This window comes from Corticium candelabrum, chromosome 6 (genome assembly GCF_963422355.1).
Source record: "Corticium candelabrum chromosome 6, ooCorCand1.1, whole genome shotgun sequence".
Lineage (NCBI taxonomy): Eukaryota > Metazoa > Porifera > Homoscleromorpha > Homosclerophorida > Plakinidae > Corticium > Corticium candelabrum.
In genome coordinates, this window is record NC_085090.1 from 980,657 (window position 1) to 1,006,976 (window position 26,320).

Genomic DNA, 26,320 nt, shown 5'->3' on the forward strand with positions numbered 1-26,320 from the left:
GACGATGTTGGAACATGTCTCCATCCAGGGACAATGCAATAGATTTAAAATATTATATTTAGTGTAAATTTAAAATTATATATTAACATTTTTAATTTAATTTAAAATTTATAGAAATTGCAGAGTGTCTGTCTTACTTTGCTGTGACCGAGAAAAGGTAATTTTCACATTGTAACTAAAGCAACACATTGCCATCAAACTTTGTTGCCATAGACTTTGGGATTCAACAGCTTACTAGATATTTGACTTGTAATAATATATCTTCATTGTTTATGTTGTTGACCACTTGCTCTTTTAAAAGTCTAATATATATATATATATATATATATATATATATATATATATATATATATGTTATCTGTGTTATCTGTGGGCGGATATGTGTTATCTGTGTTATCTGTACTATATACAAATATATGGTTTATATATATATATATATATATATATATATATATATATATATATATTCATAAATATTTGTATGTTTATTGCTTCTGGATTTAATTTTTCAAGCGTCTTTATAACTACTGTGCATGTACATCAGTTAATACGATGAACGCGTCAAATTGCAACGTGATGACAGCTGCCTCATTTATTGCTCTTTCCTGATTTCATCAAAGGATACTTGAAAATACATCCGGGAACGTACGACAATATACGGGTTTGTTTCGTTCTACAAGCATGCCAGAGGTCGTAACTGTAGCTGAAGAGAACAGAGAACAGCCAACGTCTAAGCCGTTGGTGGGAATCATCTATCCTCCTCCAGAAGTTAGAAGTATCCTTTACGTGAACGCTGCAGCACATTATTCTAACATTGTCGTTTCAGTCTTTTCTGTTTTTTTCCGGTTTGTTAGGATGTGAGAGTGTTGATTGTGTCGTGATGTTACTTTTACACACCTGCACGTAGGTTTTAGCATTGCGAGAGGTCATTTTGCTGCTGTGTGTTTGTTAATTAAATGCGCATGCTCACTGAGTTGAGCCACTTTACAGTTTCATTTCGGGTGGATGGGATGGATAATTGGCTTAAATTATGGCTGTGTCGTTTGTCTAACACTTTATATTATAACAGAGCTTGAGAAACGAAGTTGAAATTTAAATTTTTATTAAATTTGTCAAGTATATCCTCGACAATTTTGTAGTCAGACGGAAATAGTAACATGACTGGCACTGTTTGGCACGTTATATGTAGACTGCGTCTCTTGAAGACATTGCTCCTGAACTGACCAGTGTCTGAAGTATTTATTGCAGTGAAGTGGCTTGATTGGTGAGGGAAGCGAGTCTGTCTCGTCAGTTCAAGTCGTGATATGTAGTTTATTTATTTATTTATTTATTTATCTATGCATGCAGCAGCAATTGTCATATAGATTTGGGGCAAAACGGGGAGACGGATCAACATAATGATGATGCCAGGTGAATGCAATATTGGCTCAGCAACACATGCGCTAAAATTTGAATGAAGGGTCCCCTCTTGTGGAGTTGACTTTATTAGCATTTCTTTGCGATAAGAGTATATTGACTCTTGATTTTGCTGTCGTATGCAACTAAGGAGAAAGGAGACTGAAACTTGATGAAATGAATGGGAAGGAAAAGGTAGAAGAAGAGGAAAGTCTGTTTTCTGAGTTCCCCCCCCCCCCCCGTGTTACTTTGACAGAAATTATGGCTAGGTAACCATTGTTACTTGACTAAGTAAAGACAGAATACTTTCTCTGGTCTGTTAAACGCAATGTTACATGAAAATTTAGCTAGACTACTGGCTGTATTTGGGATGTGGTCGTAGTGACATGTTTACCTGTACAAGGATGTAATCTTAAATTCACAATTACCTATTGATGCACATTTAGTGCAACACTGTGGAAGAGCTAGTCCTTCTCAAGCTTTTGATTCCACAATTCACCCATGACAGGTATTTTAATTCTGATCTAATAATTACAGTATATCTTTATGTTTTGGAGGAAATTGGCATAGTTTTTTTACTTTTGAGTAGTCACACTTAAATATGCAGATTTTTATTGCCACTTGATTCCAATTGTATTAGAAAGAAAATTTTTAATTGAGTCAATGGACTTTAACCATTTCTCAGTTTTTCAGCACATGCTGGGGTTATTTCAGAGACAAGTGCTCAATATATGTGAAAGCTAACAGTGAAGTATGCTGCAAGCAAAAATTGTCTTGTTCAGTATATTGTGTATTGCTGTGCCATGACTGGCTAATGTATGTTATACAGACATGAAATGCAAGTGCATCATACTTACACGTGTAGCTATTGTCATTAGTTAGCTCTTGTGCTAATTCTAGAGATTCGTAGATCTGTTGATAGTCTTTCCTTGACGTATTTTTGTAAGATATTGTTGACAAGACAGCTAACTTTGTTGCTCGTAATGGCGTCGAGTTTGAAATACGCATCAAGCAGAATGAGCAGGGAAATCCAAAGTTCAATTTTTTGAATGCTGAGGACCCATACCACGCATACTATCAACACAAGGTGAGTACAGGGTAATATTTGGGGTAATCTAGCTATTTATTTTAGTGTACTGGAGAACTGAGTGATCTTCAATACTTCTAAATTGGCTTTGTAAATGGTTGCTGTCCACTTGTATTGAATTGCTTTGCAGTAATAACTGTACTTACACTCTTGTTTGGAGAAACAGAAAGTTTGTCCTTTGTTTTGTTTGTTTGAAAGCTGTACAGTATTGTCTTTGCAGTGTGTGTGTGTGTGTGTGTGTGTGTGTGTGTGTGTGTGTGTGTGTGTGTGTGTGTGCACTGCATGTGTGCATGCAAGAGTTAAACCTCATTGTGGGTATGACTGAATTTCAGGTTTAGGTGTGTGTGCATGAATTGTGTGATTATGCTGAATTACTTGTCCTAGCTGCTAGAGTTCTTGATTTCAGCAGAGACAAGACTTGAATCATAGAAGGTGTTGTGTAAATTAACTGAATGTTGCAAAGAAAGCTTTGTTCAAAAGACCGAGTTGGCGTTGTTGGTTGCTCTGCACACATCTGCACATGTTAGTTAATCTGATGTTAGTGTTTATGTGAGACACTTGCTGGCTTGCAAAAAATTGTCGACAGGTAGGATCTTGCCACAGCAACAACAGAGAAGCAAGTCGTAATGCATTGCTTAAGCATCTCACGCTTCTTGAATCGTATGACATACTTTGTGACATGCATAGCTTGTGCAATTGTGAATTATTTACAAACAGCACTGAGACCTAGGCACTTTAGTGCTCTTTATTTTTGGTTGTTGTGTATCTCTTTTATTCTGAGAATGTTGTTTCTGTGACTTTGAAAGCAGATTTTTTTATCTCTGTGCATCTGTAGATGAAAGAATTCAAGGAAGGTAAAGGGCAAGAAACAACACCGGGTGTACAGAAGGTAGTGTAAAATTACTTGTATGTGTATTATACTTGCACTTAGTTAATTAATTTGGTAAGTATTTGCATAATTTGTAACTGTGCGCTTGCTACCTATCTGTTTGTCATCAGCATCAACATCACATATTTAGTGGTGTGTGTGTGTGCGCACGCGCTAGCATGCATGGTGATGTTTATGTGCGCATGTGCAAATCTACTCTCTGCTTTTTGTGTGTTTGTTATTGATGCTCAGCCGTTACACTTGCTGAAATTGTCCTAGGTTGCAAAGCCAGTTCAGCAGCAGAAAGTGATTGAAGAGATCCCAGTGCCTACCGAGCCACCTTTAGAATGGGAATTCAGTGCAGAGCCTCCTTCAATTTCAGCATTTGACTTGTAAGAGAGTGTGATGGTATTTATGTGAAACCTGTTGCTTTAAAGTTGCTGCCGTTTGACCTAGTTCTTTATTTATTGCCAGAAACTGTTCTAGTATATCATGTTGAATGATCCATTTATAGTTAAATATCTTACAGCAGTGAAAATTTAGTGTTTGTGCTGGATGCCGCCAAATAGCCAAATGCTACAAATTGCTGTCACTGGCGATAAAATTGTAAATTACTCCTCACCAATTTGTCTAGCTGTTAAGTCTGGTTCACAATATGCAACGGAGAGCAATCCGTTCTGTACCGTCAAACCACATCAAAGGCACTGCTCGAGCCGGATGACGGATGGATTGCTTGGCGGAGCATTGACGGACGGTTAGAATCAATTCTATTTGCCAACAGGAAACAATTAGGTACTGTTACCCAATTAGCAAAGCACAAAACGAGGATGACGTAATCATGTATCATGAGAATGGTACTTATTGGAATGGAACGTACACGTATTGTGAACAGGATGTAGAGCTGTCCATCACAATTCGTCACGTCTTCGTCACATATCATGAACCGGCCTTTACAGTGTACTGTGTACACTTTCCTGTGGATTGTGCAAGCACAGTTGCTGTACAGTGTGCTAAGAATGGCCATTAGCGCAAGGTATTGGAGCTCCATGGCATAGAAGCCCGATCTATCGTGCATGCTATTTATGTTCAGCACATTGTGGGCATTCTCTTTGTGTATGGCTTGCATAAGTGTCGAACTAGAAATGAGTACAGTGAAGATGACAGTCGTGGTTCTGAAGACGACTGCGTGGAACTAAAACAGAAGCAGACTGATGGAAGAAACAACGAGGAAGATGATGATGATAATGATCTCAATAATGCTAAAGTTTGATGATGCTGAACATAGAAGGGCCGAAACTTCAAGACTTGGATCTTGACAGAGCTTCAAGATTTTGGTAGAAAAAGGCAAAGAGGATGGCACTGAATCTATTTAGTTTGTTGACTTACACCCTGTTTACACAAGCACTTGTAAGTGAGCCAGGCTGTGCTGGCTCGGTTTCTATGGTACGTGTGAACGCGGGCCAAGCCATGCCAGCTGGTCAGGCACATCGTGTAAACGTGTAGCGTGCTGGAAAATGAGCCGCACATGCACATTTGGTACAAATGGCGTGGAGCAAGACGGAGACTGAGCATCTTATTCGATTATGAAGTGACCGAGATGTGCAAGAAACAAATCTTTTGAACCATTGCTGCAACAGTAGGTAGTTGGCGATGGATCTACGTCTCCTATGAATAGTTCGATGTCTCAGATGTCTTACGCATTTCTTAATATGGCTGTTGTAAAGCCATCGAGAAAAAGCCGAGCAGCTTGGCTTCTGTCCATTGCAAACATAAGCTAATGCGAACTATGTCAATCTCCAGTAACTAATACACGTTAATGACACACCCATTAAAAGCATTGGCTTGCTTCTACAGAGTGTGTTGTGTACATGCGGGCTTGCATGCTGGGCTGGCGCCTCGGCTCGGCTTGCTATGTGTGCTCGTGTAAATGGGGTATTAGTTTTATTAGTGTCATGTTACTTTGAGAATGGCATGTGTCAGATTGTTTCCATTTGTTAAGTTGACTTGTGACAATTGGTAAATACTGCCTGTTATTCAGACCATGTTAATCTTGAATCAGTAGTAGTAGTGAGTTGGCTATTAGATTGTTAGCTGTTGATATTTGGGCAATTTTCTTCGCTCTTAAGTATAGTGCTTGGCTACAAACTAACAAAACCCTTCAGCCAAGTGGCTACTAATCGAAAATTTCCGGCGGAAACACTGAAGTCTGTGAAATGAGCTGATAGTGAGTCTTGCTCAAATAGATTTTTGACTTGGAAATTTAAGCGAAGGTCTTTGTCTCGATTACTGCACTGTAGTTGTAGTTTTAGATTTTCAACAGTTGAATTTCTAGGCTATTGCAATATTGCATGCACAGAATTTATAGTGTAAGGTTAAAGAACAGATATTCCTGTATTGGGCTGTGATCTCACAATTTTAGAGGTATAAATAAGTTAGTTAATTACACAACATTCTGGCTGGTGGCAAATTGCAAGGAGTGATTTTGTCTCTTATTTCATAGCACTAGGGAAAAGGTGTGAAATATTGGAATGAGTTTGACTACAATTGGGTTGCGGTTGAGGGTTTACTTGAAGGATGTGCAGTACTAGGGCAAGTGCAGTAATTTTGTATAGTAGTCCTGTACATGACTTTTGGATATCTTTGGTATCTGTGATTCTATTGACTGCCATTAGTGCTTTGACTGCTGCAAGCATGGATCCTCTTGTCAAACATATGAGACAGGAGATGTTCTGTTTGTTTAGTTGTAGCAGTTTTTTATGAACGTTATTGGAAATGCTAAAGCTAAAAAATGTTGTCATCACACGAGACTCTCTTCTAGCAAGAAAGAGACAGTTGCTTGTAATTATCGACCTTTATGCATGATCAAGGTACTGCTTTACTGAATGTTTGTTTAATTAATTAATTAAATGGACTGACATTCCTTGGTGATAGATTGGATACTTCTGATTATTCTGGTAGTGTATTGTTTGTTTGTAGACTGGATTTAATGCATTCATTAATTACTAGTGACTTTGTTGTTGCTGCAGGGATTTGGTGAAATTAACTGCACAGTTTGTAGCTCGTAATGGAAGACAGTTTCTTACAACGTTGATGAGTAAAGAACAGGTGAGAGTGATAAATGACAAGACTTGACGTTTTCATTGTTTGTAGCTCCAGGTAGTTGTTGATGAGTTTTGGATGTTTATACCATTGCACAGTTACTGTCTTAAGAGATGGTTGCAGCGGTGTAGCCACACATATGCGAAAGTTGCAAGCGAAGCAGCTGGCAGAGGGGCGTAGTCTGTCTCTATCAGAGTATTTGCCAGTCTCTGATCTCTTGATTTTGTGTGGTATCCCTGTACTTGGAAAATTCAGTTAAAGGAACACTTCACCGGTCTGCGCATCTCTGACTCCACCCTTGGCAATAAACGTTTCTGGTTGCACATCAAGTTGGGAAGTTTGGCGCTATCTCAGAGCAAACTTGATAGCGGAGCATTATGCTAAGGTTAGAAAACAAAAACGTACGAGGCGGTTTTCCTAATAACGTCCACTAGGTGTAGGTTTCATTTACCCGCTTTGTGTAGACTCTAATATTTGCTTAGGCGAAAGTAAAACGTGCTTTCGCATCACTGACCCACCTTCAGTCGATGGCGAAAAGCTCACATACGGCCATGGTTCGACTGTAGAATGAAGCCACTTTGTGTCACTTGATTATGTGCGGTGACAGACATTTTTGTGTGTTTTTTGCATCACGCAAGCCCTTTTGTACTGTAGTATGGCCTTCGTTCGTACAAAGAAACATGGAGGAAAGTGCGAAAGACTGAGCAATCGCGATTCGTTCAAGACGATCATGTGGAGTCTACAACGTATGAACGACTGAGTCGCTTATAAACTGCAACTTGTTCTCTTTTGCTTTAGAGTCACCTGAAGCGTCTAGACCCGTCTCTTGTGTGCTCTAGTAGTTGGCCTCGGAAGGCAAGACCAAAACAATGTGCCGCGCAACACAGCAAGCATTTGGTCCGCAGCCCAAGGCCTTAGCGTACGTTAACGTATACTGCGCGTGCATCAATTGGTGAAGTGTTCCTTTAATGTACTGTACAGTTGTACTAAGCAGGTACAGTGCATGTAACGTTCATTCATGATGGAGCATCTCTTGGCTAGCGTGTGCTAGTCTGCTATATGAGCATCAAGTGATTAGTGACTAATGTTGAAAAGTGAGATGGTACTGTTGCTGTGGAGCATAACTCCCCTTTCCGAAGCAGCTGATGTAGACTTGGCAGTGAGTGTGTTTACATCAGGCCTAACGCCACTCGTTCACACCTGTCCTAATCATGATTAGTGTAGTGCCATTCTAACGCCATTCTAACACTGTAAAGAGTAGTATTACAACCACGGTGGCGTTAGTGGTTGCACGTGACTTTGGCACATGAGGTAGTATACAAGAAGAGCATGCTGCTGATGTTTCTGATGTGATTTAAACATACCAGTGCAGCAACAACACAGTGACGTATATGGAAGCACAGGCAGATGTATACTACGTACGTGGCTGTACATGTGACAACTTCCTGCCGTCTCTGAAGAAGCTGCCAGAGAAGCAAACTAGAAGTTTCCCTCTTCAAAACCTAGAGCAGTGGATTAGTCAAGCCAATTCACGCGAATTATTGCCGGATATGACAGATGAAAACTGTCGAGGCTAATTACACTCACGTGCCTGTGTGACTTACTAATCATAGTTAGCAGTGAGAACGCGCTTGCTCTGATGTAGGCCTAATCATAATTAGCCTAATCATAGTTAGTCCACATGTTAGTGTGAACACGCTCTATGTTACTGAATTGGTGACATTAAAATATTAATAGTTGCCACGATCTAAGAGTATTTCCGTTTGTTAGTTAATTTATTGATATCTTTGTAGCAAATGTAGTTTTGTGCAGCCATTAAAGCAGTGAAGTTATGACTTATAGTGTTACGAAACTTAGCTTACAAGACAAAGTGGCAGAGATACATGCAGTGTTACATGCACATTAGTGGACTGTACAATTCAAAGTCTTGTGATTTACATTCGTCAGAGATGAAACACAACTGCTGCTTAGTCATTTAATTGACTGTTGTGTGGCAGAGCTGGATGGTCTAGCTATATACAAATGGAAGGGGGTACAGTGCTTCTTGTGTTTCTTGGGGGCACTGTACTGCTTTTTTGTTCTGTTCTGTGTTAGTCTCTTGTGATGTACAGTTTGTATATCAATGCTAGGGTTTAGAGACTTCCATGATGGGAATATGCATGTGGAATAACATATGTCCATATTGTCTGATATTTATGCTTCTTTTCTTTGTCAATTATGTAGCACTTTCAAAGGTATGTAAAGTGTACACATTGCCAAATTTAGGGACAGAACTTACTGGACATTGGAAATCTACTTTTGAGCAACCACTGTAGAAGGTTGTGATATCTTATTCACTCTTTTACCTGGAATTTGAAAAATTATGATATGTTGACATGTCATTCATTGTTCATGGTTTTGCAAGACCTTTGTATCATTGTATTTATTGTCTTGGTATCATGATACAGTAACCTAAGAGAAACATAACTCATGGGCATTTTATAAACGCTTTGTCTATCAGCTGCTAAAGTGTTTTCATTTGCGTTTACTGTGGAATACTTTTTCCCTTTACGTCTTCCACGTTCTACTTATAAATCACATTAAATGACTCTTGTTTACTGGTATTTTGTGTGATCAGATAGACTTGTATGTTTCATTGTGTGTGCTGTCTTAATTACTGTAAATCCACAAATTTTCGTACGCATCTATTTTCGTACCTTTGACCAGAAGACCTTTTGTACGCATCTTATTTTCGTATGGGCTCTAACGGATAATTTTAGCGCACGCTACAGTAGACAGTAACTGTTCCATTCTGTACATGCTTCATCGTACTTAATTTATGAGTGTTAAGCTAAAGAAACATTGTATTCATGCTTGGCTCAAGACAAAAGATCAAATAGAACTACCACTACCAAGGAGATTGCGAGCTGCATTTGGGATCCAACAAGAGGACACCGCACACTAGTTGTGTAGAGAAAGCGCTGGATTGAGATCACTTGGCATCCAAGCACAGAAAGAGAGGACAACATCACATCTATGACTACAAGACTAGGCTGACCATTGCCCAAGTTGCCGAAGAAATGTGGACTTTTATGAGGTCACGAGCTCGTCTGCAAAAATTGTTGAATCAAAATCACAAAAGTCAACAGTTCAATCAATCTGCAATGTGTATCAAAGACAGTTACTAATATCGGATCGACGGCTTGAAGAAATGGTACAACTAATAATTTTAGCAGAAAAAGTTGCGGCAGCTAGACGCCTTCTTCTTGGACCAACATTGGACGAAAAAGTGATGACTTATTACTTGCATGCCTTTCAAGACAGCAGCTGCATTGTCAATCGTAGTGTTGGAGTGCGTATTGGGACTACTATTAATTTGAAAGAACAAACCGTCGCTGCTGCAAGAACATTAACTGTCTGTTGATGCCATGCTGGATGTCTGTCAGAGTACTTTCAGAAACAGTTTGAGTTGAGTGATATCATAACGTTGCAAACTGGACATGCTGTACGTAGAGAGTTTCATTTTTGGTCATTTGTTGTTGTAAAGCTAGTGTACTGTTCAGTTGGATCTTGTGTTGTCGTACTGTACATCATCAACATCAATATAGTGGCAGTTTGTAATAACAGTTGTCATCCAAGAAAACTTTAGTATGCTTTTTATTTTAGTACATTTAGGAGTTGTACGAACAATACGAAAATTAAATGCATATGAAAACTTGTGGATTTACAGTATTGCATATGTACTTGTGTGCCTTACTGTTGTGCCTGACTGTTTGCTCATTGTCTTGATTAATTTTTTTGTTTTTACCAGTACAATGCCCAGTTTGACTTTCTGCGACCACAGCATCATCTTTTTCAATACTTCACAAAGCTTGTTGAGCAGTATACCAAAGTAGAGAAAAATGGCAAGTTTACATTTGAAAGATAGGAGTGTTTGCATTGCACTAGATTCTTATTCCGGCAAAAGACTTGCTCGACAGATTAAGGAAAGAATCTCAGTCTCCAGGAGGGGTAATGTTTTGTTTGCTTAGAGGTGTAGTCACTGACTGATTGAGTGTTGGTTGCAGCTACTTGACCATGTTAATAATCGTTACTACTGGGCTCGCCACCAAGAGAGACAAAAGAAGAAGCTAGAGGAAGAGGCAGAGAAGGAAAGAGGTTATTTTAGCAAATTAGATTGTTGTGTCAACTGTCAAGGTAATGGGTATTGTATAGACATGGTTCTCTCTTTAGGGTCTTAAGGCTCCACCCTACTTTTGAGTGCATTGATAACAAGTTTATTGTTGAGACAGTCAGAGGCATATATCTATAGCTTCAATGCCTCAACTGCTGTTTGCATGTGAAGTGACAGGGAAGGCGAGCGATAGTCTTGCATAGCCAGACCCTTTTTGTCACATCATACTTCTGGGCAAGAAAGGTCTGGTGAACAGCCTTTAAAGCGCTGTGTTGCTGCTTCTCTGAAAATCGGTGATCTAAATACCGGATTTGGTTTCTTAGACGCTTCACTAGAGATCAGATTTGTATGCACACAGTGTAATCCTATCTCAATTTTCTTTTTGTGTTTTGTAGAGAATAGACCGGTTGCACTCACATGAGCTAAACTGACCACCCCCAAGCATGGAGGACAGCCGGGACATTTTTGATAAGTTGGAGGCCAGTTCTTCTCGGTTTATCGCGACAGATTGGTAGATTCCGACAACCGACGTTGCTACAATGCTAAATTGTGGTACGCTGATCAACGAGACTGTTACAAAACTCTTCTTAGCGAGTTGTCCGAGGACATCGACTTGTGGCCGTGGCGTTTAACCTGCATCCACGACGGATAATTTTTTTTCTCTAAAGTAAACCGCTTTCAAACTGGAATGCCGTAAATTGCTGCAAAGTTCCTCCGGAGGCAGTCCAATGGCTTCTTTAGCCTGTCAACATAACACGCTAAATAGCTCTGCAAGGTCCTGCTCCTATTGTTATCAGTTTCAATGTCGTCTCTGTAATTTTGCTTGCACATACACTGCTATTCAGTGGAGGAATGGTTTCGCCGTCTTCTTATCGCAGTCTCTTTGCATCCTTTGCCGTACTCGTTCCGTACCGTTCTGTGGTCACTGGATGCCTTGATGAACATCGCAGTTTTTGACTAGGAACCAATCCAGATTTGTTTCGTCTTCCTTTGCAGATGGTTTTACGCTTATGAATTGATCGGAACAAACGCGTGTGTACTTCAAACTGATCTGTTTCAGGTCGTTGCTGGTGATAGCAGTGATTCACGTCCCTCTTCGCTGTTTCGTTGGTTTTTGAAATTCCTTGCCTTGGCCATCACAATCGCTGGCAAACTAAAGTAACTAATGTCTTTGTCACGGTTGCCACAACCCACAACAGAACAGAAGTTTACATTGCGATATTGAAGTCCCGAATGTCCTCCAGCACATGCGCACGTGAGTAAGTTCACGCCCACTGCAACCGGTCCATAACTCGAAAACTTCAGCTAGTCTTTACTGTTTGTGAAATCTGCATGTCTACAGTAGCAAACACGACTGAGGGAATGTTACTGTCGATGGGCTTTGATTTCATGCAGTCATAATCGACATCCAACGTAGCGTTGTGCACTCGTGTTACAATGGAGACTGAATGCAAATGTACTGGATGGATGCGAACGTACTCGATGCTGTTTGCAATGCATGAAACACATCCGATTACTACCCAAACAAAGAAAAGCGACTTACAGTGTGGAAAATAGGGAATTATTTTGGCTCGGACAGACTGAGCCTAAGTAGAACATTCTTGTATGGTGTTACATGTATAACTACTGAGCCTAGGTAGGACATTCTTGTATGGTGTTACATGTATAACTAAGTGCCTCCCCTACTGCAGCCATCTGCATGCAATTTTTTACAACCAACTTCCAAGGGAGAAATGGTGTTAAAGGCAGCTGAAGTTTTTTCTGGGTAGGAAGCACCCAAATTCATGAAATTAACAGTTACACCATTGGAAAGGCCATCACATGCTAAGAGACAAGGTTTACACTATGATATATGTGTAAGAATGGATGCTTGTCCAAACACACCCAACACAGGTGCAGTATTTGGTCGGACAAGCAACACATTTGGTAGGACATTGTCCTGTGTGCTACAGTTATTTTCCACACTGGACTCATCTTCTTTCGATGATGTCAGCTCCACTGAGCCCTTCCAGATATCTCTCACATGGACGGTCTGTGGTCGCTTTGGACAAACAGCATTGAGGACATTTGTGTCCAATCTTCCGTAGTGACACGAGTGCATAAAGCTACGTTAGACGTCGATCATGGCTGCATGAGATAGAAACCTTGTTGACGCAACATTCCACTGGTCACGTTTGCTACTGTAGCATGCAGATTTCACAACACAGCAAAGACTCTAGCTGTAGTTTTCGAGTTGTTCTCTACATAACAAGTGAAGATAAATGAGATAGGATTGTACTGCGTGCATATCAATATAGTCTTTAGTGAAGCATTTATTATAAGAAACTTAATTCGGTATATTTAGATCCAAATTTTGGTGAAGCAACAACAAAACGACATCAAAGGCTGTTTATCAGACACTCTCTCACCGGGAAGTATGAAGCGGCCGAAAGGGTCTGGCTATGCGAGACTAGGCGAGTGAGACGGCAGGGAGAGAAAAGGGCCTTGTGGCTTTTAAATTGTTTTCATCTGTAAAAGAGGATGTTCTGCAGAAAAGTCTAGGAAAAAGCGTAATATGCATGTATTTCTTTGGTAATACCATTCAGACTGCTGATTGTGAGCATGATTAACCAGTTGTGAAGAGAGTGAAGACTCCACTTAGAAACAGACTGAAGACAAGCTAGGGTTGCTTTCCGAGAATCACTATTGAAGGTCGGGAGCTTGAAGACTTTGATTTGAGGCACAAGTCAACATGTTGGATAGCAGAAAGAACAGAATGGTTGATTACCTAACATTGGGTTAATAAGCTGGCAGGGAGAAATAAATACTTCATTAGCAACACGTTTATAGAAGTTACGAATTTTAAGAATTGACAATAATAACGTATATGAGCAAAAGTATCCAAACCACAAACTTATAGAAAGGTGTGTGGTCCCACATTACTGTATTCTAGGGAGAACTGTGGTTGACATTTCACTGTGTGTTTTGTGTTTATTCTAGTTGCGTTTGCTCAAGTTGATTGGCATGATTTTGTGTTGGTGGAAACAGTTGACTTTCCTGAGTCTGACCCAGGTTTGTTGCAATGTTCTGTTACTTAAGTTAAGTCAATGAGAAATTTATTAGACAGTAACAATACTTGCATTATCTAAATTTCTTGATTATAATTTATTTTACTCGAGAAATTTGCGTTTCTATTGTCTTGCTTATTTTAAGTTCTTTTGTGCTGTTTACCAGTGCTGTGTAGTCAAATGCTACATAGGCTAAAATGGAAGGATGATTATAGAGTTATTGCTAAGTGTATGACATACCTTTGACTACTTTCCGGGTTTGAATACTTTGGTGGTAACTGGTGGTAAAATGCACCCTTGGTAATGTACCCTACAGCCTTGTGACTCTTTGCAATTTTTAGTCATGTGTTTGTGGCTTTCAAGCTATTTTGCTAATTAACAACAATAAGTAATATAATTTGACCTGCACTAAGGCTGTTCCACAAGAACTGCTTCCTGACCCTTAATTGCTTCCATGACAAACAGCTATGTGTGAAACTTTTAAGCTTTGCTGCACTTCCAATAGAATGGTAGTCAATTTAGCCCCAGAAATGTCAATCAAAGGAAATTTGTCATTACAGAGTCACTATTGAAAAGAAAGTTTATAATGCACTCACTGACTATGTCATTATGTGTATATGTCATATATGTTTACTACGAAACGTGGTTGTAAGCTAAAATGTGGTGGTCACCTTATGGATTCGACAACTGGAAACCCATCAGTTGCATAGACAGGTTGTTGTTTGCAGAGTGAAGATATCAATACATGAGGAAGCAGCTTGATGGCTTTGTTAAAGTATACAATAACCCACAGCGGGAGAAAGTGGTCGGTATACAACAAGCCATGGTTAACTTTCCTAAACTGTAGCATGTACTAGAGGGTGAGAACAATGTAAATAATCCAATAAATTGTCATGACAGATAAAAGATCCAGTGGTTCGGTGCATTTGAAATACTTAAGAATAAGGACATCCTTCTAGGCTGGTTTCATACTATAGCCTTAAGCTAGGTTTACAATATGACGCTGGCGACGCTCGAGGATGCTGGCAAGGATGCTAGCGACGACGCTCAGGCAGGTGTCATATTGTAAACACTTGCATGTCACGTCATGAGCGTCGTCAGCGTTGCCGACGCTCGAGTTGATTCAAGTTCAACTCTAGTGTCCAAACCGGAAGTGCTCTAGCATCTACCAGAAGCACGTGCCTTTTTTTGAAAAGTCAGAAATCAAATCCGGGAGTGAAATAACAGGAAGTAAACTATGGAAGAGAAGCCTACCGAAAGTGTATACGTGTATGTATGGCTGCTTGCGGCAGATCAAGTCACGGTAGCTTAGAGATGAGAGGCGCAAAAAAACACTTGGAAAACGTATTGGAAAAACCGGGCTCCCAGCAGCAGGCTGCCAAATAATGTGGAAGCGTCTCTGCAACAACTTGGTGAGGGAGAAATTCTGGAAATGAAAACCAAATCACAGACTTTTGTATATGATTATTATGAGCATGCGCATAGTGGCTCGTCGCTGACGCTCATTAAATGATATTGTACATGGTACAGCGTCAGTGTCAGCTTTTTGACACGTACTCGGTGTTTTCACGTGAGTGTCTTCGCAAGCGTCACGGGTGTCGCGGGCGTCATCAGCATCATATTGTAAACCTAGCTTTAGGTACCAAATTGGAATTAATTTAAAAGTGCTACAATAGAATGTATATCTTGTTTGGGCATACCGTACACACATGCACAAATGGACTCACATTAGTCCTGTAACAAATTATGAGCACATTGACACGTAGAGTAACAGACAGATTACTATGTCTGGTTGAGTAGTTAATCGTTATTGTTAGTACTAGTATGTGTATTGACACTTAACTGCATTCTCCCACGAGCTCAACTAGTCCGGGTGACACTGAGTTGAGGCTTGGAAGAGATATGCAAGACTGATTCCATTACTTAGGAGGCCATCACTTTATTGTAATGGTCTTCACCTGCTTTGGGTACATACTTCATAACTAAAATGGGTTTATCTTGTTATCCACTTAATTATTTAATCACTTGGACCTAATGGATCTAACCACAGGTTGTTATGGTGATTTATTTAGCTCTGAGTTATCCTCCTCCTGTCACGTTGGAGCAACTGGGCAGTCGAATTCTTGCACAGCAGAGATATGATCAGCTGCAAGTTAGTATTTGTTGATTGACTTGTTTTTGTTGTTATATTGTTTCTGATGGTAACAGGAAGAGCGTCGAGCTATGGCAGATGACACGGCTATGGATATCGATGAGGATGATGACGACGACATGACAATGGGAGATACGTCTACAAGAGAGAGAAAGGTATGTTGTTACACTGCATATGGCAATTGTTATGACAATTATTTTAGCTTTGTGTGTCGTATTGGTATGAGCTTTACGTCTGTTGAATTTTGTAGAATGATGCACCTCCCCTACCATCGACTCCTGCTCCACCTGCTCATCCTCCTTTACCTTCTATGCCACCACCACCTGCACCACCTGGCACTCAACCAAAGGCACCAGGAGTACAAACAAACACACCTATCAGAAAGGACTATGATCCAAAAGGTAACTCGACTTATTTGCCAGGTGTTTTTTATTGTTTGATTAGAATTTTAGTCTTGCGTTGTTTTTTCTTTGCTGTTTGTGCAATTGGCTGGTTCTCTTGTCATAGTGCATTTGTTATGTTGAGCTTGTTTTTTTTTGTAGCTCCAAAGGTGCGTCCACATGCTCCCAAAGGTCCCACAACAGATGAGTACATGGTTTCTCCAATTACTGGTGAAAGAATCAGAGCTGACAAGTTTGAAGAGCATATGAGATATGGTGAGTGCTCTATGCATCTTGCATTCTAAGCCTACACTCTAGTTCTTTCACGTGATGTCACAATAATCCAACGCTTAGTTGTTCGATGCTGAGACTTCGAGCGAATATCTGATGTATTGGCAATGAACAGTGGTTTTGCATGCTGTTACTTTTTGTCTGTGCTATTTCATGTTTGTTTTTAGGTTTGTTGGATCCACGCTGGAGAGAACAAAAGAATAAGGAAATTGAAGAGAAAAGGGAGCAGGAAGAAGTATTTGCAGCTGGTCAGTTTATGAATTTAATTATATTGTTGTGTACTGTGCTTGAATTGTTGGTAATATATTATAATGATATTTTGTTGAAGTTGTGAGTCAACCTTGCATTTGAATAGTTTGCACACTTAATCCACTTTTGAGGCGATTGCCATCAGATTGCAATAAATTCATTTCACATTGAGAGGTTGATTCAATCCACATATTGATCAATGTGATATCGAGCGTAATTGGTTGAATTCAATTACAAAAATAGTGGGCGTTACCTTCCTGTGTGCTGTGAGTGTAGTCAGAACATCTTGCTGGGGATTGATGACTGAGTGGAGCAGAGAAGAGGTGAAAGCAGTGGTGTGCATTGTGGCTATACTTTCTCCTTGTCTGTAGTTGTTGCTCAAATCCAATTTGTCTTCTACAATACACTGTTGCCCTTCTCATTCTTCTTTGTTCTCGCTTAATTTCAATTGTCTGAGAATGCTGTATCAATCAATGCTTTCTACAAGCAATGAACCCAGTCGTTCACGTTTGCCAACTTAAGTCTATTGATCACCTGATACTGAAGAGAGGTGGAGATGTTGTTTCAAACTGAGTGTGGATGCTCTTTGTCCTGATCAGATTGTCATCATACTTGGATTGCGATCCAATTTTGGCCTAGTGTGGACAGGGCTTTACATTTGATGGGTTTGGTTTTGTCAACAAGTTGTTGAAACAATAAAGTTTGGCTGGTTCATAGGACTACATTATAATTAGCCTTAGCCCGGATATCCGGGCAAAAGGGTACAATAATCTAGTGTTAACCGACTGTACGTACGACCGTATACTCGATTAGTGCAGATGCAAATCAAGCTATTCCGACCAATAGACAAACATGATGTCATCATACCGCTTCACCTCTCTTTGTTTGGTAGCTGTGCTGTGAGAATTCAGCCATCGGGCGTCCATCCTGTACATGGTGTTTAGTTCTTTAGGTAAGGGTTTAGCACTTCTCTCTGTTTGCTCTCACTTTGGACTTACAAAAATGGCAATAAAATTTAGACTATAATACAGCGTTATTGTTACGGTATCCAAAGTGAGAGCGAACAGAGATGCCTAATCTACATTTGCACGTGCATGTTTTCCCACATTAATGTTTTGTTTTGGCTTTGGGGGCTCTGGGGTCAGCTATGCCCACACTTAGAACTGCCCATAGTGGCTCAATATGACAACCTGTGCCTGTTTAGCTGATAGCTATGTAAATACCGTAGGCGTAACCAGCATGTGAGGAACTTTTCAATGGTGTCAAATTCATGAGCGTACGTGACTCCTGATCCTCGGATGCCTTACCTAGGTTGTACACATGTCTTAGCATGTGGTGTGCACGTGACCCTGAGTCTCATATGAGAATGGAATGACTGATTCAGTTTACTCGCGTCATGAAAGGCGACGTGTGAGAAAGTGATACATTGATATTGCAACCTCAAAAGGTGCACAAACAGCAAGGAGTCTAGAAAGCGATGGTGCTGGTAAGATTCAGGCTCTATGCGGTACTGTAACTGAAATGTACCTGACTTGTAACATTTTGCTTATCATGTGACCAAACATGATTACATACACCATCGGAGTGTTTAGCACTGTAGTGCTTCTCTATTCAATTAAGTAATGTTATTTGTTATGTGGGGTACTAATAATTATTCTAATTACACAGCACTTTTTAGGAATATGGAACACTACGAATTTTATTAGTTAGGCTTAGAAGTAATGTGGTAGTAAGTAGTACAGTCGCTTTGTATAACAGCTGTGCTGTTTTAATAATTAATTTGTTTTAGGAACGTCTGTTAGCTCAAGTCTTAAGCATCTTGCTGAAAGACGAACTGATATTTTTGGTCAGGAAGAGACATATATCGGAAAGAAGGTGATATCATGCTAATTTCCAAATTTGTGTTTGATTGTATTAGTGAATGTTGAGTTTAGGTAGGAGAGGAAGAAGAAAAGAAACAGAATCAAGAAGCATGGGATGTACGGCCAAGGTGATTAATTATATGATATTTGTATTTTGAACATGACATGGTGCAAAGTAGTTAACTTACGTATATGTTTGTTAGTCCCGATCACACTTCAACAGGAATGGGTTCTTCAGTGGGACTAATCCAGCTACCACCAAGACCACCAGCACCACCTACATCGATACCCTTTACACCTCCAATGCCACCCCTTCAAATGCATCCTCCTCGTTTGTCATTTCAACCTCCACTTCCTCCTCCACCTCCTGTTTCTGTACTTCAGCCACGAATACCAATTGGCATGGGTATTCCTCCACCACCACCTTCTATAGAAGAGTCAGCTGCTAAAAGACCGAGGGTAGAACAGGGTGAAGGAAACTTCATTCCCGAGCAGCAATTTATTTTATCTCATCCAGTAAGTTCATTTTTATGGGTTTTTATGTAGATTAATTAATTGCTTGTCTGAGAGGTTTCATGATTGTTTGAATTGATAATTTTGACATTGTGTGTAGGCATATCCATGGTCTTGAGTAGATATCATGCACTTTCACTGAATATATTCTAGTAGTGTGTTTGGATATCATAGTAATTTTGTTGTGATAAATTTTTTGTTAGGGTCCTGTCACTATCAAGGTGCAAGTGGCTAAGGTTTCTGATAAACCAGAATGGAATCTGAATGGACAGATTTTGTCACTTGCTTTTCCCATCACAGATCAGGTTGTTGTTATGTTGTTGTTGTTGTTGTTGTTGTTGTTGTGTATGTGTGTGCACGCATGAGTTTATTTACAATGTAGTGAATGAGTTTGTGCACAGGTGTGTCATATACTGTGGTGTTGTATGTGTGCTTCAATGAGTGACTTTTTTGAATTGCAGGTATCTACTATTAAATCAAAGCTCAGTGATATGCTTGGAATTCCTCCAGGAAAACAGAAACTGCAAATGGCGGTAAGGGCGTTCACTGATGTAGAAGCACAGCATACACCAGTAGTCTTGAGAAGTATTGTTTCTTGCAGCGAACATTGGTTGCCGTTACATAGATCTTCTGTAGAAATAGTTATGTAATCCATTACCCTAACGCACCTACTTATGGCAGCTCCTTGATGGCACCATCTTTGTCTGAAATTTTATTCGAAAGCTTCAATGAAGATACTGTTGGCAATGGCAATTACTGTTTAGGCACACGTAACGAAGAGTTTTCAACTGTTGCATCATACACTGAAGTGCACTACTTGCATCATAATTACTTGTAATAATGCAATATAGTGTCTGTTTCCAATATTGCTGGAACTGTTCAATGGAACAATTGTAGGTTGCCCTTATTATGGTGGCAGAATCTGAGAGGGTTATACAGCTAGTTTTATGGGTTTTAATAGTGTCATCTTATGTTTTGGGAATTCTCATGTAGCTCCATGAATAGGTTCTTGAAGGTATAACGTATAAGATGAATCATTGGAGGGAATTTATGTGTGGTTTGCTAAGAAATTGACGGTAAGAGCATGTTGATCGATTTTATTTCGGCAGTTAGACATCGTTGTTGTAGAATTGATATATGTACGATATTGCCCATCTTATGTGTGACCTTCCTGCTAGACGGGTTATAAGCACAACAGACGGGAAGCATGGTGTACCATCTTGTGGCTTCATCTGCGTGATGTACCACATCATCATGATGCCTGATCCACGTGGATGATGCCACATCAGCACAATCCAGTGGCCAAATTGATGGCGGATTTGAAATTGGCACTCACTGAAAAATCCGCCAATCTGTCAAATACAGTTTTTCATCAATTGTTCATCTTATATGGTATTTGAAACCAAGTTCGTAAGAAGGCGTATGAATTAATAGTGGAGTTCTCTGCGTAAAAGTAAGAAAATCGAATTGCAATTGGAAGCCAGTGGAAGATGATTTGTCAGATGTCAGATGTGTTTGATACCTTTATGAATTGATGATAATTAACTCTACAAATGAATACCAGGCACTGTGAAAACTGGTTCACAGGTGCATTAGGTTAGACATGGATTTCTACTTTAATTAAATAGTGCTAATTACTCTTCCTGAAAGTCAACATTTGGGCAGACTAACATGCAGACATATTATGTGTATGCATAGATTTTTACCTAGGAAATGTAGACACTTAATTAATTAACTCTAGCCAATCTTAGACAAAGTTGGTGATCATCAGATTTAGAAGCAGTCATGGGAACGTTTGTAAATGGCAGGAGTCTGTTAGGATCAATTGACTCTGGTAATACTTTCACGTACAGAATAATGGCGTGGCGATGTGAACCGCAGATCAAAACTGACTGCTGCATCTTGAGGAGTGCTCTATGGGGGATCGCGCATGATTTATTCATTCATTCAACATCTTGGTTTTTGCAAATTTATTGTGCACTGGTAGATAGTATACAAAGTAAAACTTTTAAATTAAGTTTGCAAACAGCCGCCAAGTCTAGATCAACTGTGCAATTTCAGTTGTTGATATTAAAATTAACTAACCTTGTTCCAGACGCCTTCCCGTATGTACTGTACTACAGGCTAATGATTGGGTGGGTATGCAGGCCCGTAGCCTGGCTTCCGAAGCGGGTGGTCCATAATACATCAAAATAGACCAATGACGTCATGTACATGTTACTTTTAGCCTTTCGAATTATATATGTACACACACACACACACACACACACACACACACACACACACACACACACACACACACACACACACACACACACACACACTAGCGGATATATACTAGCTGATTAGCCCAGTCTTCACCTGGGCAAATTCTGTTAATGAACACAAATTTCCGCGTATATATAATTGGGGCATCATACAGTTCGCTTATTGGACGGAAAAAAAACACAAAATACCGGATAGTATGTAACCCTGTATAAGTAACCAAGTATTCACGTGAAGCTGTTTCGACTGTCCCGATTTAGAAGTAGCTTTCGTGATCCGTCTACGGGCACATGTGCTGCACGTGCTTCAAGCCGTCCAGCAGCTTCGTCGTCTTTTTTCTGCTGCAATGTTAACTTTTGCGAACTACAGACAAACGCATAGATGCAGGGGAACTGCCATATTTCAAAGTGTGAAAAGGCTGCGTGATAGCTAGAGGTGGAGCCCAAAATTGCAGCTGTTTGCGAGCGCATGGGGAACGAACATTTTGCGTTACGACCTACAGACGAACGCCAGCACAAAGCAAAGTACAAGAATCGAGCCACCGGTATGCAAGGGCACTAGTTGCTTTACGAAGTAGAAAAGGTCGCGTGAATTTAAGAGTGAAAAGGAGCAGATAGCGGTTTGCGAACACATATGGAACAAACAATCATACGGCTGCGTCCATGCATGGAGCACTTTTCGTTAGACCTGTAGGCACTGCAATTAGAAACATATTCTAGAGAAAGGAGAAATGTAGGGATTGCATGAAAACTATAGAGAGAATTTGACGTAATAGGAGCGCATACAAATTTAAAAGCACCTTTTGTGTACTATACGCGTCAGTATATAATACATTGGATCGAAAGCGGACCTTCAGGGCTGAGCGGGCGGTTCTCCCCAGCCTACGGGCCTGGTATGATCAAGCAACCAGAGTAGTACTAGTTTTTACAGATCACAGTACTAGTATTTACTGTAAGGCATATCCAGTATGTGTTACTGTTGTGCTATGCTGCTGTTGATTTTGACTAATCTACTGATGTGTTTTGTAGAACATTTTTATAAAGGATTCAAACTCCTTGGCATATTACAACATGACATCTCAAACCATTGTTCAGCTGGGTCTCAAGGAACGTGGTGGAAGAAAGAAATGACAGTAACCAGTTCGTGTATACCTGCAGGCTGCTTTACTAAATAGATAACTTTGATGATGCATTGTGTTCATTACGTGACTCAGCTCTAATATAATATAGTAATAAAAATTAAGTTTGGTGGTCAATGCAAGTGATCTAAAACAAACGAAAACCCTATGCCGAACCAGTGACCGGCAGCTTGTCTGCCTGTACAGAATGACAACGTCAGCCAACGAGGCAATCCGGGAGATTGAGTCACATACGGGATTTAGCCGACATTCTAACATGGCTGCTTCCATGGTTCGCTGTTTGCGCTCAGCGAAGCGTAGTTTTCGGGCTTTGTCGCCATGCTTGGGGCGTTACGTAGTGATTTAGTTAGCTAAACACGGCTAGTTTCAGTTAGGACGTGGAATTTTTACAGGGTATCTAGAGGAGCCGCTTTGCTTCCAACAGCCATCCAATTGTAATGCTAGGGAAATGGTTTTGCCTGCAATGGATTCATCGCCTCGGTCCGGGCAGTAGATGGTGCTGGCTTTGCCGCATATTATTATTGTACTTGATCTCGAGTTATTTGATCATGAACTAGAATTGAACTAAGCAATACTACTAGTAGCTAATCAGGGGCGGATCCAGGATCTGAGGAGAGGGGGTGCACGGACATGAAACGCTAGACCACACCCATTTCAGGGAAGTAGTATAAGGTGAAAGTAGACTTTGCAACCAAAAATGACGGTAGATCTGTTGTCTCGATGTTGACTGCAACCATCAAAGACAAGCAGTCCACTATGGGGGCGAGTCAAACAGCTCAAGCGCGGATACAGGAGTTAAACGGGGGCACGGGGTACACAGAGTCAAAAGAGAATTTCTTCAGGACGGTACGAAAATTGCAGTATAACGTGAAGCAAGTAGTTGTAATATATTCAAGGCAGATCTCTCACATAACTATTTAACAAACAAACCATTGCTAACAAAACTCGGACAGCTGAAGCCGCCGTGGGTTTCGCTTTGCAAATTCTTCCACGACGGCTTCAGCATCACACGGGATATCCCGGTGAACATGGAGCAGCGTTAGGCCATTCAAGCGTGACTCTCCCATGCCGCTACGCATGCAAGTTTTCAAAAACCGCAGACGGCTAATGGAACGTTCGCACTCCGCACTTGTTACCGAGAGTGTGCATGCTATCTTTAACAGCTGCCCAACATTTGGAAAGAAGTCCTTGTCGATTTGGTTGAGAACCTTCGAGGGTGTATCTTTATCTGCTGCAAACTGTACCGACCCGCTCCATTTCACTGTCCAGCTGTGAAGCTCCGTATCCAGAGCAGCTGCGGCTGGTAAATCATCGCCATACATCTTGACCAAGTCGGGAATATCTGCTGAAGACAAGATGTTGTCACTCACTGCCAAGGATGGTGGCAAAAGACGCGTGATTTGAGAAACAACAGCTGAAGAACTTTCGCTAAACCGGTAACCCATTTCATTGATGAGATGGTCCAGCATTGGGATGGTCAGCTGTTTCCGGTAGTAATCGGATGCAGAAGATGCAGGCACATTGCCGCGGTGCTGTTGACGTCCAGTCGTTCTTGGCAAGCTCTCTTCTACATTAACCTTACCGGCTACTTCCAAAGCCTTTTGATAGACTCGTGAATGGATTGTAGTGACATTCACCCTGGCACTGTGAAGTGTGGAAGTGACAAACCTTATTTTCTGGTATGCCTTCACTATGTCAACATAACGGCCCTGCAACTTGACACTCAGGGCTTTAGTGTACGCTAAAACATCCTTTGTCAGTATTAAAGTGAAGATGAACGGAAATCTTGTTAAAGCCAGAAAGAATGACTGTGCATCAGCTCTGGTTTCTCTGTTCCACTCCACCGAATCTTTGATCTCTTCCAAACAGAAAATCAATGGCTGTAAGAGATCTGCGAAGACCTCAAAGGCCTGGTGCCTTTCCACCCATCTAGTTTTGCAAAGTGACTTTATTCTTTTGCGATGCTCACCATCCAAAACCGCTCCTATCGACTTTTCTAAAGCAAGCTGTCTCTTTGGCGAGTTGGCAAAGAAACGGCAAATCCTGTCAGCGGTGTCCATGGCATTCTGGATTTCACGAATGCGACAACATTTTACCACACAAAGGTTGAGAACATGCGCATTGCAATGCGTATAAAGAGCCTTTGGGTAGAGCTGTGTTATGCGTGCTGCTGCTCCTTTCTTTCTTCCAGCCATGGCTCCGGCACCATCGTACGTCTGACCGATGAGATTATCGGCTGGAAGCTGCCAGTCGACTAGATGCTGAAGAATGCGATCTGCTATGGCTTCTCCAGTTACGCCAGTAACACACTCACTAAAACCTAAGAATCGCTCTTCGATACTTCGTGTAGCCTCCTTCACATACCGGACACTGATAGCCAGCTGCTCCTTATTGGCAGCATCTGTTGCTTCGTCTGCCATGATTGAGAAAAAGGGGCATCTCGGACTTCGTTTAAAATGCGGGTGCGGATTATATGATCACATACGTCAATCAACTCATTTTGAATGGTTTTGCTTGTGTACAGAGCGTTTCCTTGGTAACCACCAGATTGAAGGTGATCAGCTAAAACTTTGTCTCCACTCTGAATCCGAAACTGAAGTAGGGCCATGAAATTTCCGTGATTAGCGTATGGCGTTTTCTCTAACCACTTCCAATCATCGCGATGGCCTCTCAAAGCAAGCCCTTGCCTGCCACAAAGTATAACAGTTTCTGCTACAGATCTTAGGATTTCTCTGTTTTTGGCAATACGCTGAGCTCGAAGGCTGGAAAGTTGCTGGTCAACTGGCAACTGTTTCTTTTCCATCACAGCCTTAAAATTCTCTGCCTTTTCAACAGCTTGTAAGTGGTACTTCCTTGCTGAACTCCCTCCGACACCAATGAAATGGTTACGCAGCTTCTCACTGGCCTTCTGGAGATTAGTGAGTGGTTTACTAATCAGAGTACCGGTAAAACTGTACACAGAGTACGCAGCTTGACCAAACAGGACACAGTATTTGCAGTAGCTTCCCTGCATTGTCTCAGAATACACAAGACCGTTATATTGGTGAAGCCAGTCATGTTGAAATGCACGCTTCTTCTTCCCATAAAGAACAGATGGAAAGCGGTAGGTAGCGCTGGGCCGGAAATGGTTAGTAAGTAGATGGTACTTTTCCTGATCTGTCAGAGTTCGTTCTTCCTTCAACTGTACAATTGTAGCAAAATCTCCGGAAGACACAGCTGGATGGATAAAAGTGGCATCGTCTGGTCTTTCCAGTGATGGTAAGCTACTGTTGTCTCCATGCAGATCGTCACCTCCAACATCCGGTACCCTGGATGAAAACATTTGCATGAGCATCCTTATCACAAACGTTATTTGCTGCCGTACCAACACCATATCCTAACCTAAATACGTACTTAGATACCTACCTACCTACCTACCTACCTACCTACCTACCTACCTACCTACCTACCTACCTACCCACCCACCTACCTACCTACCTACCTACCCACCCACCCGCCCACCCACCCACCCACCCATGCACCCACCCATGCACCCACCCACCCATCCACCCACCCACCCACCCACCTACCTACCTACCTACCTACCTACATACATACATACATATTGGTCGAGTGGTTAGCACTCTGGTTTGCTAGTCCACACCGACTTACTTTGTAGAGTCCGGTCGTCTGTCCTCCTCATCCAAGCGAGGCCGCTTTGACACAGAGCCAAAATACTTCGTGAGAGTCTGAGACTGAGGGTTGGAAGGACGACTACGGGAAGCCATGTCAGACTTTACAGTACAATGAGCCTGTCACAAGAACGATCATCTCTAGTAAGC

The 26,320-nt window shown here is 41.0% G+C and overlaps 2 protein-coding genes across 2 annotated transcripts; one reads left to right on the forward strand and one right to left on the reverse strand.

The window, feature by feature from the left end:
• Nucleotides 1–664: 664 nt before the first annotated feature.
• On the forward strand, nt 665–22,550 carry LOC134180691 (splicing factor 3A subunit 1-like). Its single transcript, XM_062647875.1, has 20 exons — nt 665–775; nt 2,343–2,482; nt 3,318–3,371; nt 3,630–3,742; nt 6,377–6,455; nt 10,240–10,320; nt 10,377–10,439; nt 10,496–10,586; nt 13,582–13,653; nt 15,722–15,801; nt 15,858–15,956; nt 16,052–16,202; nt 16,344–16,457; nt 16,640–16,720; nt 18,511–18,596; nt 18,656–18,711; nt 18,787–19,099; nt 19,300–19,401; nt 19,558–19,629; nt 22,390–22,550. The coding sequence occupies exons 1-20, from the start codon at nt 682–684 to the stop codon at nt 22,489–22,491; spliced, it is 2,043 nt and encodes a 680-aa protein (XP_062503859.1). The 5' UTR covers nt 665–681; the 3' UTR covers nt 22,492–22,550.
• An 839-nt stretch (nt 22,551–23,389) lies between these two features.
• On the reverse strand, nt 23,390–25,911 carry LOC134181208 (52 kDa repressor of the inhibitor of the protein kinase-like). Its single transcript, XM_062648438.1, has one exon. It carries the CDS (start codon nt 24,917–24,919, stop codon nt 23,435–23,437), a length of 1,485 nt encoding a protein of 494 aa, XP_062504422.1. The 5' UTR covers nt 24,920–25,911; the 3' UTR covers nt 23,390–23,434.
• Between the last annotated feature and the right edge of the window lie 409 nt (nt 25,912–26,320).

What these genes read in the sequence shown, in the direction of transcription:
- LOC134180691 (XM_062647875.1), top strand. Translation starts at nt 682, where the DNA reads ATGCCAGAGGTCGTAACTGTAGCTGAAGAGAACAGAGAACAGCCAACG. An exon ending in AATCTCAGTCTCCAGGAGGG is followed by an intron (nt 10,440 to 10,495) that starts GTAATGTTTTGT and finishes TGTTGGTTGCAG; the next exon opens with CTACTTGACCATGTTAATAA. An exon ending in CTTTTCCCATCACAGATCAG is followed by an intron (nt 19,402 to 19,557) that starts GTTGTTGTTATG and finishes TTTGAATTGCAG; the next exon opens with GTATCTACTATTAAATCAAA.
- LOC134181208 (XM_062648438.1), bottom strand. Translation starts at nt 24,919, where the DNA reads ATGGCAGACGAAGCAACAGATGCTGCCAATAAGGAGCAGCTGGCTATC.